Source organism: Cherax quadricarinatus, chromosome 26 (assembly GCF_038502225.1).
Source record: "Cherax quadricarinatus isolate ZL_2023a chromosome 26, ASM3850222v1, whole genome shotgun sequence".
NCBI classification, from domain to species: Eukaryota; Metazoa; Arthropoda; class Malacostraca; order Decapoda; family Parastacidae; genus Cherax; species Cherax quadricarinatus.
In genome coordinates, this window is record NC_091317.1 from 15,363,262 (window position 1) to 15,382,336 (window position 19,075).

Below are 19,075 nucleotides of genomic sequence, written 5' to 3' on the forward strand. Positions count from 1 at the left end.
TTTGCGAGAGCATAATTCCGTAAGTTTTCTATCAAATTTCAAACTTTTGGTGTCTTTATGATCGGGAAAAGATTCTCTATCTTTTCATAAGAGAAAATAATTTTTTTTTTTTTTAAATTTGGCCGACCCTGAGAACGAGTTTCGGAGAGGGTCTGTCGACCCTCAAAGGGTTAATAAGATATTACAAATATGTACAAGTAAGTTAGTGTATGTGTGTAAGTGCTTTAAGTAGTTCTCTGTCTCATGACTCGACTAGACTTAAACAAGTGACTGACAAAGTCCTCTAATAAACTAACTTCTTGACCGACTGGCAACCAGAACAGTCTGCTTGAACAACAAAAAGAATGCTAAGCCCAATAGCAATACAACAAGCAACTGCGACACAGAATCAGGAACAAGGAGATAATATAACGACACTAAGTAGGGACCATCAGCAGATCCTCCACAAAAGTTACAAAACTCCCATACTACTGAATCTAAGTTCAGCATAAGAAAATCCCCGACTGTGATAATACACAGAAACCAGTACAAATTAGGTCATAAGCTATAGTTCAGGACCTGAGATGTTTCGAGTGTCTATGAGACACACAACCTCAGTACAACGTCGAAAATCACTAAGTCTATACAATGTTCTGTGAACAGAGTTATACAGAACTAACAAGAATAATGAGACAGACAATCTGTCCAACCACCAAGAGAGTCTAGACCAGACTGAATACTTCAGGCGAGGTGAGGACACCCCCCCCCTCGATCACGTGATAACTCCGTGGACAGCAGTCGCCCAGCAAGAAGCCGGCAATCTAACGAGCCACAAGCGATAATTACAGTAGTTAGACAATCAAGACTTGAACTGAGCACGTAATATGTTACATCCTACCTAACAAAGGAAGCTACGTCAAATAACAATATAAAGCAATACATTTACGATTTAGCTATTATCGCAAATATAAGCAATATAAAATTAAATGAAAAGGTAATAATTATATATATACATAATAATCATTGCAACCCATTCAGGGGTTGCAACACATTACACATCCCTGTCTAAGACCTACTTTTACCGGGCAGTAGTCTCCCTCTCTTCTACACACCCTAACCTGAGCTTCACTATCCTCATAAAAACTCTTTACAGCATTTAATAACTTACCACCTATTCCATATACTTGCAACATCTGCCACATTGCTCCTCTATCCACTCTATCATATGCCTTTTCTAAATCCATAAATGCAATAAAAACTTCCCTACCTTTATCTAAATACTGTTCACATATATGCTTCAATGTAAACACTTGATCTACACATCCCCTACCCACTCTGAAACCTCCTTGCTCATCTGCAATCCTACATTCTGTCTTACCTCTAATTCTTTCAATTATAACCCTACCGTACACTTTTCCTGGTATACTCGGTAAACTTATTCCTCTATAATTTTTACAATCTCTTTTGTCCCCTTTCCCTTTGTATAAAGGGACTATACATGCTCTCCGCCAATCCCTAGGTACCTTCCCCTCTTTCATACATTTATTAAACAAAAGTACCAACCACTCCAACACTATATCCCCCCCTGCTTTTAACATTTCTGTCATGATCCCATCAGATCCAGCTGCTTTACCCCCTTTCATTCTACGTAATGCCTCACGTACCTCCCCCACACTTACATTCTGCTCTTCTTCACTCCTAAAAGATGGTATACCTCCCTGGCCAGTGCATGAAATTACCGCCTCCCTTTCTTCCTTAACATTTAAAAGTTCCTCAAAATATTCTCGCCATCTACCTAATACCTCCATCTCCCCATCTACTAACTCCCCTACTCTGTTTTTAACTGACAAATCCATATTTTCCCTAGGCATTCTTAACTTGTTTAACTCACTCCAAAATTTTTTCTTATTTTCATTAAAATTTCTTGACAGTGCCTCTCCCACTCTATCATCTGCTCTCCTTTTGCACTCTCTCACCACTCTCTTCACCTTTCTTTTACTCTCCATATACTCTGCTCTTCTTATAACACTTCTGCTTTGTAAAAACCTCTCATAAGCTACCTTTTTCTCTTTTATCACACCCTTTACTTCATCATTCCACCAATCACTCCTCTTTCCTCCTGCCCCCACCCTCCTATAACCACAAACTTCTGCCCCACATTCTAATACTGCATTTTTGAAACTATTCCAACCCTCTTCAACCCCCCCACTACTCATCTTTGCACTAGCCCACCTTTCTGCCAATAGTCGCTTATATCTAACCCGAACTTCCTCCTCCCTTAGTTTATACACTTTCACCTCCCTCTTACTTGTTGTTGCCACCTTCCTCTTGTCCCATCTACCTCTTACTCTAACTGTAGCTACAACTAAATAATGATCCTACATATCAGTTGCCTCTCTATAAACATGTACATCCTGGAGCCTACCCATCAACCTTTTATCCACCAATACATAATCTAAAACTACTTTCATTACGTGCTACATCACACCTTGTATATTTATTTATCCTCTTTTTCATAAAATATGTATTACTTATTACCAAATCTCTTTCTACACATAGCTCAATTAAAGGCTCCTCATTTACATTTACCCCTGGCACCCCAAATTTACCTACTACTCCCTCCATAACATTTTTACCCACTTTGGCATTGAAATCCCCAACCACCATTACTCTCACACTTGATTGAAAACTCCCCACGCATTCACTCAACATTTCCCAAAATCTCTCTCTCTCCTCTACACTTCTCTCTTTTCCAGGTGCATACACGCTTACTATAACCCACTTTTCACATCCAACCTTTATTTTACTCCACATAATTCTTGAATTTATACATTTATAGTCCCTCTTTTCCTGCCATAGCTTATCCTTCAACATTATTGCTACTCCTTCTTTAGCTTTAACTTTAATTGAAACCCCTGACCTAATCCCATTTATTCCTCTCCATTGAAACTCTCCCACCCCCTTCAGCTTTGTTTCACTTAAAGCCAGGACATCCAGCTTCTTCTCATTCATAACATCCACAATCATCTCTTTCTTATCATTTGCACAACATCCACGCAGATTCAGACTTCCCACTTTGACAATTTTCTTCTTATTCTTCTTAGTAATCTTTACAGGAAAAGGGGTTACTAGCCCATTGTTCCCGGCATTTTAGTTGACTTTTACAACACGCATGGCTTACGGAGGAAAGATTCTTATTCCACTTCCCCATGGATATAAAAGGAAAAGTAATAAGACCAAGAACTATTAAGATAAAATCAAAGAAAACTCAGGTGAGTGTGTATAAATAAGCGTGTACATGTATGTGTAGTGTGACCTAAGTGTAAGTAGAAGTAGCAAGACGTACCTGTAATCTTGCATATTTATGAGACAGACAAAAGACACCAGCAATCCTACCATCATGTAAAACAATTACAGGCTTTCGTTTTACACTCACTTGGCAGGACGGTAGTACCTCCCTAGGTGGTTGCTGTCTACCAACCTACTACCTACAATGATTATTGTTATTAATTTAGGGAACTGAAGTTCTATCATTATTATTATTATTAATTTAGGGAACTGAAGCTCTATCATTATTATAATGATACAGTAGAATGCCATTGAAGAATTGCTGCACAATTTTATGTAACACGTATAATTAATTTAACATGATTCAGTTTGTGGGAAGGAAAAAAATATCTCTTGCTCAAGCGGCCACCTTGTTGTAGAGCAGCTAGGGAGCCATCCCTTACCACTACCCGACACCACCCCACCATCCCAGCATCCCTAACTCATACGTGTTCAATCTTTCTCTGCTACAAGGCAGCTGTGTTTGTCAATTGTGTTACAATATTTTAATTACTATATCTTGTATTTGCCAAGCAATCATGACACCCAGTAGCCATGCCAGTGTTGCTGAAAGTGGCATGAAGAGGTATAAGCACTAAGTCTTAGAATTAACAAAGATACGTATTAAACAAGTGATAACCTGTAGCCGTAACTGAAGTGTTACATTGTACACAGAAAAAGAGGTTAACATGAGTTTGTGACTGACTGAACTGACTGACTGACTTGACTGTATGACTTACTGAGTGACTTGACTGACTTACTGAGTGACTTGACTGACTTACTGAATGACCTGACTGACTTACTGACTGACTTACTGACTGACTTGACTGACTGACTTGACTGACTGACTTGACTGACTGAGTGACTTGACTGACTTACTGAGTGACTTTAATAATAATATATTATTATTATTTCTGAGAAGAAAAAGAGAATAATTTCCATGGAATTAAAGCATGAAATCATAGATAAACAAGCGAGGTGTCCAGGTTTTGGGTTCAGGGGGAAGAGGGAGGGGGGAGCTGGCTCATAACTCAAATGTTGGCTCCTAACTCAGAGCAAACAATCGACCCATTGATGGCTTGTATCTCAAAAAACTTGTAAGGTGGGACACTCGTAAGTCAAGGTTCCACTGTATTAGAGGAACGATGTAAGGTGAAATGCTGTGCACTTTACAGGATAGTTTTGATAGTTGCACAAGCAATTTCTTGTGCTCAATTGATAGAAGGTATGGCATATTAGTGAAATAGCTAAGAATTTGGTCAAATTGAGCAGTGGAATTAGCTTGAATAGGACCCAAAGTGGGTGTACTTTCCAAAGTGTAAATTGTTCCCAGACCGCTAACTGTGCACCTGCATAATTCAGTAAGTGTTCCGTCAAATTTCATACTTTTGGTGTGTGTAAAAGATTCTCTTCCATTTTGGAAGATTTTTTTTTTTTTTAAATCTGGACATAGCACTTTTAATTTTGGAGTGTTGGACAATGAAGGAATTAAAAGATAGTTATTGTTTATACAGTGTATTTTAATGCAGTATAAAATATATTGTTTTAAATACAATGCATTGATTAAAAACTAAGTTTTACTTGTATACTGTATCATGCTGCTATATGTACTGTATGTTTATATTTTTTAATATTTGATATGCTTTGTTGCTGTGTGTGACTATCCAGGTCTATAAAACATTTTATTAAGTCAGAATAAGAACTGACTTCATGTTGTATATTTACAGGAAAGCATTAAATCTGATAGGGCAGTATAACTCCTTAGGAACAGGGGGGTAATCAAGTTTTGATTCATTGAAAGGGAGGGGTAACTAATCACTTGGATCAAGAGCCCTTCTGCATCAAGACACCCCTTCCATTGAAGTGAAGAACTAACTAGAATATTGTTTATCTGTTACATCTTGTATTCCAGGTGGCAACTATAGTAAGTAAGACTTTGCGTGATAAGGACTATACACGCCCTAAACCGTACCCGTACAAGACAAGTAACTATGGTTTTCTTCAAGCAGTGTTTGATAAAACAACCCATCGCTTTGATGAAAACTCAAAAATAATTGTTGTGGATGGTCCAATCGCTGCTGGAAAAACTGCATTTGCTAAGGTATGTAAATTAGGTGGTTAAATTTACTTTTATAATGTCACTCAAATTCTCTGAAGACCTGGCTGATTACACGGAATGATTTATGGACATGGATTATGGTAACTGGATTTTTTAGTAATTTTACTTGCATTAACTACGATTTCTGTAATAGGCCACTTAATTGGTCAAGACAGTAGCAAGTTGGTATTAATAGTGTAAATTTGATGATGTCCCTAACAAAATATGTTTAAAGTGCTGAAAAACGAAAGCTTCTAGTGCCTTAAAAAGGATTTTTTTTTTTTTTTATGAAATACAGTGGAATCTCGAATAACATAGGGGGTTACGTTCCTGAATGTGTGTTACAAGAAAGTGGTAAATGAATTGAAAAATATAGGAAAAAATAGGGTTATGTTCCTGACACCTAGAGAGAGCCTCACAAACTTTGTCTCATAATTCTAAAAAATATATAATTTTAATGAAGTGCATATAATTAAAATAAAGTACATACAGCTAAAACAAAAAAGTTTTTTAAAACCATTTCTTTCTTAGTTAAATTCTGGTTGGCTCTAGTTGTGCACTTTGTCAATACCTTGAAAAATTAATTCTTGACACCTCCAGCATCATTAGTATTCTTTCTGAGTGCCATGTTTAATATCCAGAAATGAGAAGAGGTGCCAAAAATATCCACAATCTTTTAATAAAGAGTAAAAACCTTGGGTAATTATAAAAATAGGTTAGACAAGTACATAAGTGAATGTTGGTGGGTATGAGTTGTACTTGCCTAGCATGTGCCAGCAGACCTGCTGCAGTACTCCTTTCTTATGTTCTTATATAAAGCATCATACCTACAGTTGTGGACCACCACAAAATATATTAAAAATAGCACCTTCTTTAATGCCATCAGAGATTCATTCTTTGCACTCTCAGGATTACTGTATTCATTCTGGGTGCTATTGCAGCATCACTAGTATTCATCATGGGTGCCATGGCAGCATCACTAATATTCATCCTGGGTGCCATGGGAGCATCACTAGTATTCATCCTGGGTGTCATGGTTCTCCAGAGATGGGATAGTGATGAAAATATCCATAATTGTGTAATAAACTGGGTAAGGTATACCTACAGTTGTGCACCACTTAGTAATTAACACTTCAATATTATTATTCATTATTGGCAGTTTTTCCTGAAGAAGGGTAGGTGTCCCATATGCTGGCTTTTAATCCAAGGAATTGGAGCTATCTTTCCTTTCATCAAACCTGATTACCTTCATTCTCCTGGTGCTTCTCCCTTTTAAGGAAGGTTCTTTGATGATAGTGAATGGTTCTTGATCCAAGGAATTGTAATTGTTCATTTCTTTTAACCATAACAAATTGTCTTCTATGCCTCAGGCTCTGTATAATTCTTATTGGTTTAGCATTTTTATATAACATGATAATCAACATAATATAACTATAATAATGATGAACATTAAATTGATTTTCAATGCTTTCTTGATTTGGATAGATGAAAGTTGGTTTATTAATGATTACAGTAGAACTCCCGCATCCACTGATTCGGTATCAGAGGTTTCTGTTATCTACGGTTTACTGTAGCACAAAAATACCTGTTAATTTTGTATAATAATGGCCCCAAAGCACAAACTAGAGAAGCTGGCAATTCTTTAAAGCCAAAGAGAAGCCATGAAGTGCTTCCTATCAGTGAAAAAGTGATAATTCTCCACTTACTGAGCATAATTTATCAATTAAACTATAATAGGTATGTATAGGACTTATATATAGGGTTTGCTAGTATCCAGAAAAAGAAGGTTATGATGATGCTCTAGTTTTAGTTTTTGTTTTATTAATGTCACTGTCAAGGGTATCTTCATTACCTTCTCAGTTTTTAGGAACAGAAGTTTTAATTTAATTGCATTAATCAGTGTGCAGTATTTCATTAGTTTCTACTGTTGACATACTTCATACTTTTGGATTTTATTAATTCAGTCTTAAAAGAAGTCATCCAAGTATTTGCAAGGAACATGTATCAGCAGTATACTTTGTGGCTTGTGAATGAAAGTCAGAATTATTTTTTTCTTGGATTAAACTGTTATCTTCATTAAGTTTGCTACAGAATATGATGATAATTGACAACTTCCATTTTTATATACAGTAGACAGTCATGTAGCACGACTTTGACATGATTCAGATATAGCATGATTGAAGAATTGCGGCACATTTTTATGTAACACGTCGTAAAATTAATTTAACTCTGTTCAGTTTGTGGGAAGGAAAAAAAAATTCCCCCTTTCCTCAAGTGGCCGCCTTGTTGTGGATCAGCGGGGGAGACCTCCCACCATCCCCTGCCAACCCCCGACATCACCCCACCATCCCAACATTCGTACTTCATGTGTGTCCAGTCCTACTTCTCTGCTACACGCTAGCTGTGTTTGTGAATTGTTTTAATCTTGCTGAAAGTGGCAAGAAAAGGTATACGCATAGAAGTCTTAGAATTAATGAAGAAAACAAAGATATTAAAGAAGAGATAACCTGTGGCCTTAATGAAGTGTTACTTTGTACACTTAAAAAGAGGTAAACATTAGTTTGTGTGCCTGACTGGCTGGCTGAATGGCTGGCTGGCTGAATGACTGACTGGCTGAATGGCTGGCTGGCTGAATGGCTGGCTGGCTGAATGGCTGGCTGGCTGAATGGCTGGCTGGCTGAATGGCTGACTTAGTGACTTACTGACCGACTGACTTACTGAATGACTGACTGACTTACTGAATGACTTGACTGACTTGACTGACTTGACTGAATGACTTGACTGACTGAATGACTTGACTGACTGAATGACTTGACTGACTGAATGACTTGACTGACTGACTGACTGACTGACTGAATGAATGACTTGACTGACTGACTGAATGACTTGACTGACTGAATGACTTGACTGACTGACTGAATGACTTGACTGACTGACTGAATGACTTGACTGACTGACTGAATGACTTGACTGAATGACTTGACTGACTGAATGACTTGACTGACTGAATGACTTGACTGACTTAATGACCAGACTTAATGACCTGGCTTAATGACCTGACTTACTGACTGAATGACTTAGTTAGACACTCCAGTACAACCATCAACTTCAGTACCAGAACCTCTACCATCCACCTCAGCCCAGTAGGACCACAACATAACTCCCCACTCTCTTCACAATCATCCACAAACACCAGCACCCACAATTTAAGGTAAGAAATACTATAATTTGTTACATTTGTGGTCTTAAGCAGTAAAAACAACATAATACATCACAACAGTGAACAATTACATATTCACTTTTATTTTTGTAAGATGTGGAGGCTTAAAAAAAAAAGTTTGTTGGGGCACTCAGGAATGTAACCCTATTTTTCCCATAAGTTCTTCAGTTCATCTAACATGGTTTTACCTACCACGGCGTTTTCAGGAACGTAACTACCGTATTAAGTGACGGTCTACTGTATGTATATTCATAGGTGGGACAGGTTTTTATATTTAATGCTCCAGCATATTAAAAGCTAACTATTATTGGTGCCTTTATACACTTAAAGTTCAGTGGAACCTCGGTACTCGAACTTAATTCGCTCCAGAAGGCTGTTCAAGTGCTGATCTGTTTGAGTGTTGAAAGAGTTTTTCCCCATAAGGAACAATGTAAATTTGATTAATCCATTTTACAACCCCCAAAAATACACTTACAGCGACTTTGCGGTGTATTTTTGTATGGTATTTATGATTGCAATCTTGTTTTCTTGGTCTCATTTGATAGGACGAAAGATATATTACAGAGATAGATATGATTTTGGATGGTTTACTGACTAAAAGTACCTTGAAATTGAGCTCAAAGTAGCAGAAATATTTGATTTTTGCTGATGTTCAAGAGTAAACAAATCACGTCATGCATCCGATACACATCATCTGGTGGGTCTAATGTGCTTTCACAAATGCACTGATAATATATATACCATTTTTTTTAATAATGCAGTAGTCTGCATAACAGTAAATCTTCTATTTTTTGTTTGAATAAAAATTCAGAATGGAAAGCAAGCATAAAATAGGAGGGCCTGAAGTGGGAGGAGCTATAGGAGAGAGGGGGAGGGGCCAGCAGAAGGAGCATTCCGTATCTGATGAGTTGTCTTGATAGCCAGATACTATCACACTTCTTCCAACTTGATATGGGAAACATGATAGATAACCTAGAAGCACAGTAAAGACACCAAAATTAATAAAAGGCATATTATATGGAGAGACGGAGGCAGTGTTTACATCAGGTCAAACACACTAACCAATTTTCTTTTTGGTTGACTGTTATCACTAATCTTCTTAGGCACCATGGTGACTTATTTATACAAATATTAAAAAAATGCGAAGAAATGTGAAATAGTTTACAGTGAAGTTCAGCGGAGTTTTGGACTGAGCAACATCTCTCAGGAGACTGATGTACATGTTCTGGTAGGTTGTGCTTGTTTGGTCGAGTGCCGAGCAAGTGATCAATTACCGAGCGATTTTTTTTTACCGAGCGAATCGTTCGATTACTGAATTGTTCGAGTACGGAGCTGTTCGAGTACCGAGGTTCCACTGTACTTAAATTATGAAAATAACAGACAGAATTCACATAAATGTATTGAAAATTGTTCTCACAAAATTAAAGCTCTACAGAAAGTTGAACACACAAAATTTTTTGGTCTACTATTTAACCCTTTGACTGTTTCAGGCCCCTCTCTGAAACTGTCATTCTATGTCGCTCAATTTTTGAAAAAAAAAAAAATTATTTTTTCTTATGAAATGATAGAGAATCTCTTCCCGATGGTAATGACACCAAAAGTTCGAAATTTGGTCGAAAACTCGTGGAATTATGCTCCCGCGAAGTTAGCGGTCTCGGCGACATATGCGTATCGGCGATTTCGCCGACTTTGAGCCCAATTTTCAGCCAATTCCATTGTTCCAGTTGACCAAACTCATAGCTATTTCTTTAGAACTCCATTTTATCTATCAGCTGAGTACAAGAAACCTCCCATTTACTAATTTGGACTACCCAATATGGTGGTCAGAAATTGGCAATTTGGCCAATTTCACGCAAAATAAAAAAGATGCCAATTTCAAAATAGGGTCCAGAATAAACAAGGTAGACATTTGTGGCACTAAAATAACATATGCTCTGTTCATTAGTCACATCTCTAGGCCCCTCTTATATTATTATTGCTTTCTATTTTGATTTTTTATTCATACAAAAAAATACAAAATTTACTGTTATGCAGACGACTGTATTATTGTAAAAATGGTATAAATAATATCAGTGCACTAGTGAAAGAATATTAGACTCCCCAGTTGACGTGTATTGGACGTGTGGTGTGATTTATGTACTATTGAACATTGGTAAAAATCGAACATTTCTGCTACTTTGAGCTCAGTTTCAAGGTCGTTTTCATCGTAAAAGTAATGAAAATCATCTCTATTTCTGTAATATGTTTTCCATTTTATCACCTAAGACCATGAAAACGCGAATACAACGATAAATACTATACGAAAATACACCTCAAAGTCGGCGTTTTATTCCAAAAAAACGATCAGAGTTTTTTTTTTCTCATTACGCAATGTGTGCTGCAGGATTTTTTTTATGTGGTGCACACTGACCACACAGACCCATTCTCTCACATGTGGGCCTACCAGCTTTCTCCCACTTGATTTGAAGCCGCTAGAATTATTGAGTATATATACGTCAGAAACATTAGCTCGTAAGACGTATTTATACGTCGAAAACAGTCAAAGGGTTAAATTATCTGAGCTTTCAAAATACAGTAGGGCCCCACTTATATGGAAAGTTAGGTTCCAGGCTACTGTCGGAAAGCAGGCATCGCCGGAAAGCAGAATGCCATTTTTTCCCACTTATAAATGCATGTAAATGTCAGATAATTTTTTTTTTTTTTTTTTCTTTTTTTTTTTTTTTTTTTTTTCAACAAGTCGGTCGTCTCCCACCGAGGCAGGGTGACCCAAAAAAGAAAGAAAATCCCCAAAAAGAAAATACTTTTATCATCATTCAACACTTTCACCACACTCACACATTATCACTGCTTTTGCAGAGGTGCTCAGAATACAACAGTTTAGAAGCATATACGTATAAAGATACACAACATATCCCTCCAAACTGCCAATATCCCAAACCCCTCCTTTAAAGTGCAGGCATTGTACTTCCCATTTCCAGGACTCAAGTCCGACTACAGTGGACCCCCGCATACCGATTTTAATCCGTGCAAGAGGGCTCATTGGTATGCGAAATAATCGGTATGCGAATGAATTTTCCCCATAAGAAATAATGGAAATCAAATTAATCCGTGCAAGACACCCAAAAGTATGAAAAAAAAATTAAAACCACATGAAATATACATTTTCCTACACACAAAGAGAAGGATACATGCACAATAGTAGAGTAGTACATGCACAGTATATATTGTGCATGTACTAGTCTACTAAATGAAGAATAAATGACACTTACCTTTATTGAAGATGCAGCAATGACTGATGAGACACTGTGTCCTGGGAGTGCCTTTTCCTCCTGAGTACTGTAGGTCCTGTTTGGCATTTTCTTCCAGAACAGGCCTTATCACACTGTGTATGTCACTACGATTCTTAAATCTCTCAAACCAACCTTTGCTGGCTTTAAATTCACCAATATGAGCACTAGTTCCAGGCATTTTTCCCTGTTCACCTGGGTGTTAGTCGACTGGTGTGGGTTGCATCCTGGGAGACAAGATTAAGGACCCCAATGGAAATAAGTTAGACAGTCTTCGATGACACTGACTTTTTTGGGTTATCCTGGGTGGAAAATCCTCTGGGGTTAATTGTTTCTTGGTATATTCTCAATAAGCCACACCAACAACAGTGCTACAGCAGCAGCAGACGATGCTACAGCAGCAGCAGCAGCAGACGATGCTACAGCAGCAGCAGCAGCAGACGATGCTACAGCAGCAGCAGACGATGCTACAGCAGCAGCAGCAGCAGACGATGCTACAGCAGCAGCAGCAGCAGATGATGCTACAGCAGCAGCAGACGATGCTACAGCAGCAGCAGACGATGCTACAGCAGCAGCAGACGGTGCTACAGCAGCAGCAGACGATGCTACAGCAGCAGCAGACGATGCTACAGCAGCAGCAGACGGTGCTACAGCAGCAGCAGACGATGCTACAGCAGCAGCAGCAGCTGACAGTGCTACAGCAGCAGCAGACGATGCTACAGCAGCAGCAGACGATGCTACAGCAGCAGCAGACGATGCTACAGCAGCAGCAGCAGCTGTACCACCAGTAGTAGCGATGGTTGATTGGGGTTCATTATACAACCTGGCCAGCTCGTAAACACGCACTCCACTTTCATACTTATCAATGATTTTTTTCTTCATCTCTATAGTAATTCTCACCCTTATTGCTGTAGGGTTGGCACTAGAAGCTTTCTTGGGGCCCATGGTCACTTATTTTCCAGATAAAATCACCAAAAACACTGTAATAATACGAAATGTTACGATTGTATGCTTGGATGCTACCGCGGAGGCTGGCTGGTAAACAATACCACCGGCGGAACATGTAAGGCTGGCTAAGGCGCACATTGGACGCGTCTCGGACGAACAGCAGTGAGCGGGTTTTTGAGCGGTATGCGAGGCAAAATTTTTGCGATTAAAGTGAGCGGTATGCGGAATAAACGGTATGTGATGCCAACGGTATGCGGGGGTCCACTGTATATGAAAATAACCGGTTTCCCTGAATCCCTTCACTAAATATTACCCTGCTCACACTCCAACAGATCGTCAGGTTCCAAGCATCATTCGTCTCCATTCACTCCTATCTAACACGCTCATGCACGCTTGCTGGAAGTCCAAGCCCCTCGCCCACAAAACCTCCTTTACCCCCTCTTTCCAACCCTTTCGAGGACGACCCCTACCCCTCTTTCCTTCCCCTATAGATTTATATGCTTTCCATATCATTCTACTTTGATCCATTCTCTCTAAATGACCAAACCACCTCAACAACCCTTCTTCTGCCCTCTGACTAATGCTTTTATCAACTCCACACCTTCTCCTAATTTCCACACTCCGAATTTTCTGCATAATATTTACACCACACATTGCCCTTAGACAGGACATCTCCACTGCCTCCAACCGTCTCCTCGCTGCTGCATTTACCACCCAAGCTTCACATCCATATAAGAGTGTTGGTACTACTATACTTTCATACATTCCCTTCTTTGCCTCCATAGATAACGTTTTTTTACTCCACATATACCTCAACGCACCACTCACCTTTTTTCCCTCATCAATTCTATGATTAACCTCATCCTTCATAAATCCATCCTCCGACACGTCAACTCCCAAGTATCTGAAAACATTCACTTCTTCCATACTCCTCCTCCCCAATTTGATATCCAATTTTTCTTTATATAAATCATTTGATACCCTCATCACCTTACTCTTTTCTATGTTCACTTTCAACTTTCTACCTTTACACACATTCTCAAACTCATCCACTAACCTTTGCAATTTTTCTTTAGAATCTCCCATAAGCACAGTATCATCAGCAAAAAGTAACTGTGTCAATTCCCATTTTGAATTTGATTCCCCATAATTTAATCCCACCCCTCTCCTGAACACCCTAGCATTTACTTCTTTTACAACCCCATCTATAAATATATTAAACAACCATGGTGACATTACACATCCCTGTCTAAGGCCTACTTTTACCGGGAAGTATTCTCCCTCTCTTCTACACACCCTAACCTGAGCCTCACTATCCTCATAAAAGCTCTTTACAGCATTTAGTAACTTACCATCTATTCCATATACTTGCAACATCTGCCACATTGCTCCCCTATCCACTCTATCATATGCCTTTTCTAAATCCATAAATGCAATAAAAACTTCCCTACCTTTATCTAAATACTGTTCACATATATGCTTCAATGTAAACACTTGATCTACACATCCCCTACCCACTCTGAAGCCTCCTTGCTTATCCGCAATTCTACATTCTGTCTTACCTCTAATTCTTTCAATTATAACCCTACCATATACTTTTCCTGGTGTACTCAGTAAACTTATTCCTCTATAATTTTACAATCTCTTTTGTCCCCTTTCCCTTTATATAAAGGGACTATACATGCTCTCCGCCAATCCCTAGGTACCTTCCCCTCTTTCATACATTTATTAAACAGTAGTACTAACCACTCCAACACTATATCCTCCTCTGCTTTTAACATTTCTGTCATGATCCCATCAGTTCCAGCTGCTTTACCCCCTTTCATTCTGTGTAATGCCTCACGTACCTCCACCACACTTACATTCTGCTCTTCTTCACTCCTAAAAGATGGTATACCTCCCTGGCCAGTGCATGAAATTACAGCCTCCCTTTCTTCCTCAACATTTAAAAGTTCCTCAAAATATTCTCGCCATCTACCTAATACCTCCCTCTCCCCATCTACTAACTCCCCTAATCTGTTTTTAACTGACAAATCCATACTTTCCCTAGGCTTTCTTAACTTGTTTAACTCACTCCAAAATTTTTTCTTATTTTCATTAAAATTTCTTGACAGTGCCTCTCCCACTCTTTCATCTGCTCTCCTTTTGCACTCTCTCACCACTCTCTTCACCTTTCTTTTACTCTCCATATACTCTGCTCTTCTTATAACACTTCTGCTTTGTAAAAACCTCTCGTAAGCTACCTTTTTCTCTTTTATCACACCCTTTACTTCATCATTCCACCAATCACTCCTCTTTCCTCCTGCCCCCACCCTCCTATAACCACAAACTTCTGCCCCACATTCTAATACTGCATTTTTAAGACTATTCCAACCCTCTTCAACCCCCCCCCCCCACTACTCCTCTTTGCACTAGCCCACCTTTCTGCCAATAGTCGCTTATATCTCGCCCAAACTTCCTCCTCCCTTAGTTTATACACTTTCACCTCCCTCTTACTTGTTGCCACCTTCCTCTTTTCCCATCTACCTCTTACTCTAACTGTAGCTACAACTAAATAATGATCCGATATATCAGTTGCTCCTTTGTAAACATGTACATCCTGGAGCCTACCCATCAACCTTTTATCCACCAATACATAATCTAACAAACTACTTTCATTACGTGCTACTTCATACCTTGTATATTTATCCTCTTTTTCATAAAATATGTATTACTTATTACCAAATTTCTTTCTACACATAGCTCAATTAAAGGCTCCCCATTTACATTTACCCCTGGCACCCCAAATTTACCTACTACTCCCTCCATAACATTTTTACCCACTTTAGCATTGAAATCCCCAACCACCATTACTCTCACACTTGATTGAAAACTCCCCACGCGTTCACTCAACATTTCCCAGAATCTCTCTCTCTCCTCTACACTTCTCTCTTCTCCAGGTGCATACATGCTTACTATAACCCACTTTTCACATCCAATCTTTATTTTACTCCACATAATCCTTGAATTTATACATTTATAGTCCCTCTTTTCCTGCCATAGCTTATCCTTCAACATTTATTGCTACTCCTTCTTTAGCTCTAACAAGTTTATACTAACATATATTAAGTTAGCAGTAGAACTAGGCATTAACCCTTAAATTATCCAAACGTAGATCTACCTTCGCATGCATAGCGCTCCAAACATAAATTTATGTTTTTTTTACATGCTTTCAAATGGAGAAAATAAAGGTCAGGGCGCTATGCATGTGAATGAAGATCTACGTTTGGATAGTTTAAAGATTAAAAACAAAAAAAGTAAAATACACACATACTACACCTATTACTTACCTTAAAATATTTGTAGTCTTAATGTAGGGTGAGAGGTGAGTTTTATTTGTAGGAAGTCAAATTTGGGAAGTTTGGTAGCCAGCCAGGGCAGCCCTCCCTGCCCCGCCCCGCCCCGCCCCACCCCACCCCACCCCACCCCACCCCACCCCACCCCACCCCACCCCACCCCACCCCACCCCACCCCACCCCACCCCACCCCACCCCACCCCACCCACACATAATGTAAACAAACCAGGTGTATGCGTCTGGTTTTCGTCACTTTACATTGTGTACAAGCTGTCTCCATGTTAATACAGTAGAATTAATAAAGAGAAACGCTCCCATTCTCATGTAACACCATTTTTAGAAGTAATGATGCTCTGAGTGAAGGTATACAAAAGGAATGATTTTCTAGTTACCCCTAGTAATATTAGTGTACACATTTTCACTGATGTTGGACTACAAGTCACCTGGCTACCACAAGTCCTACAAGTTGCCTGGCTACTACATCTCATATTTGTTAATTTATTCTACTGTGAGGTGTATTTATCATGTTCATATGTTATGTAACATGTTTATTATATAACTTTGAAAAAATATCATAGATGGATTAATGGAAATGTCTATATTAAGGTAATATATGACATTTAATGCACCGAAGAGATTATGTATTATTATTAATATGGTGTCAAGAGTAGAGAGACTCCTAGTGATTTTAATGTGTACCTGCATGCCAGAACAGTGTGTAAGTATATTTAGGTACAGGTACACATAAGTTTAATTATCGGAGCACATATAAAATATGCAGTAACTTTAAAACATTGAAATTTTGGAAAGTTTCCAGACACAATAGAGAGATGTGCTCATGGAGAATATAGACTGGGTGGGGCGCACTGTATTAGAAAGATCAGGAGCTGTATAGCAAGTTTTGGTCATAATTTGAAATCGCTGTATTAGTGAAATGCCGTAAAGCAGGGCCCTACTGTACCTGAAGGCTTTTCATGTGAAACTGATCTCAAAACTAATATTTTAGCAAAAGTTAGTAAATTTGTTTAAAGTTTCCACTAATATTTTAGCAAATGATAATAAATTTGTTTAAAATTTCCACTGATTTAACATAGCTATGCCATGCACACAAGTAGGGCATAAAGAACACTGTTTCTGTAATTGCAATATAGGTCATCCACTTGACTTGAAGCATGCCAGTAAGGTGCTTACAGGCTATTTTTATATGGTGTAGTGTTTTAAATTTTGTTCTTGTATAAAACAAAGCCCAGTATGTAAACATAAGTCCTGATTAATGCAAAGGAGAGTTTTTTGGTTCAAAATTTCATTCAGTTTCAAAGGACTGGGATTAATGTTGATAAGAGACCCATAATTTTTTGTTATATATTCTGTTATGCAATAAGTGTTTTAATAATTTTACAGGAAATAGCTGATGAACTGGACATGCTTTATGTACCTGAAGCTAACATGGACATGTATTATATAAACTCGTATGGCTATGACTTACGACAGTTGGATGACCGCCTTCCAGAATCGACAAAATCCTTTGATGAAAAGAACTTTCACCAAGATCCAACCCACCTCAATGCTGCTGGTTTCCAGTTTCAGATGTTCCGCATTCGTCTGGAGCAATACATTGATACCCTTGCTCATGTACTGAGCACTGGTGAGTAGAGGGTGTATATAATTAAGTTGTGATCGTATTAAATTGAAATGTTATGTTTGGGTAACAGTTTAACTTGCAGTAAGTTATTTGGTCATTTTTACCTCGTCTGTTGGATACTCATTTTTTTTTTGTGCTGGCACCTAAAATTAACAAAAGATTCCAAGTTGTATCTGCTATACTGTGCTTGCAAAATATTTTTCTCTAACATGTTGGAAATTTTCCATTTTTTATTAATATTTTAATGTGCTATTCATTTATTGCTGGTTTTGATTTCTGTGGCAACATTTCTAATGCTTTGAAAGCTTATCCTCCAAATTCTTATTTAATCATGGTCACTAGCTCAGTGTTCTCAAAAAACTTCATAAAGTTTTCCATTTTGTTTTAATTGCTCACCAATAAGAATAATATGGTAAACTAGGTGTCATTGACATAGGCTGGGCAATTAGTGTGGGAGTCTTGTACAATAGCCTATATTAGGTTAGGTAAGGTTTGTCGTGAAACAGGATGTTTCCCGACATGGATCTTTGTCGTACAACAACCTGTAGCTGGAACTTTTGGTCACCTGACTGTGTGTTTGTGCTGGCTTACTGCTCCACCCTTTTAAAAATATGGTTATTTTGTATGTATATACAGCCTATATTCTGCATATTAATTTGCATCATGGATTTCAATTAAAAGTTGCTTTGTTCAAGTTAGTGAGTTGCAATATACATTACAAGTACAAGAATTTACTTCTATATGCAATTATGACTTGCGTCTTATTTTAAATACTCTTTATGACTGAACTTTTCTTTTTTTAACAGGACAGGGTGTCGTGATGGACAGGAGCGTGTACAGTGACTTTGTTTTTGTAGAAGCCATGAGAAAATTTGGCTTTTTAAGCAAGGCTGGTAAATTCAACATGTTCTTGTTGTGTATAAAGATAAACTTCATGGCCCTTTTTTTTTTTCATATCTTGCCAAAAAAGGATATCTTTTCAAAAAATTACCCCTGTATCTATTTTGTTTTTCAGCTCAAAGTCTGTATTATGAGTGCAAAAAGTCGACTGTGCCAGAGCTGTTGCGACCTCATCTTGTGATATACCTGGACGTGCCGGTTGATATTGTTCTGAAGCAGATCAAAGAAAGAAATCTTCCTCATGAAGTTAACTCAAAAGTGTATTCTCCAGAGTTCCTCTCTTTCATGGAAAATGTGTACAAGAACAAGTTTTTGAAAGAAATGAGGTAAGTAGTATTA

General features: G+C 38.2%; 1 protein-coding gene across 3 annotated transcripts in view; it reads left to right on the forward strand.

The window, feature by feature from the left end:
• The window catches only part of ND-42 (NADH dehydrogenase (ubiquinone) subunit ND-42), an 86,745-nt gene that overhangs the window by 38,416 nt on the left and 29,254 nt on the right, over positions 1 to 19,075 (forward strand). For all 3 annotated transcript variants that reach the window (XM_070088819.1, XM_053780483.2, XM_053780484.2), the window contains exons 3-6: positions 5,219 to 5,407; positions 17,596 to 17,839; positions 18,643 to 18,729; positions 18,852 to 19,062. In XM_070088819.1, the coding sequence (XP_069944920.1) occupies positions 5,219 to 5,407; positions 17,596 to 17,839; positions 18,643 to 18,729; positions 18,852 to 19,062 (731 nt within the window). The remainder of the gene's footprint in view (positions 1 to 5,218; positions 5,408 to 17,595; positions 17,840 to 18,642; positions 18,730 to 18,851; positions 19,063 to 19,075) is intronic.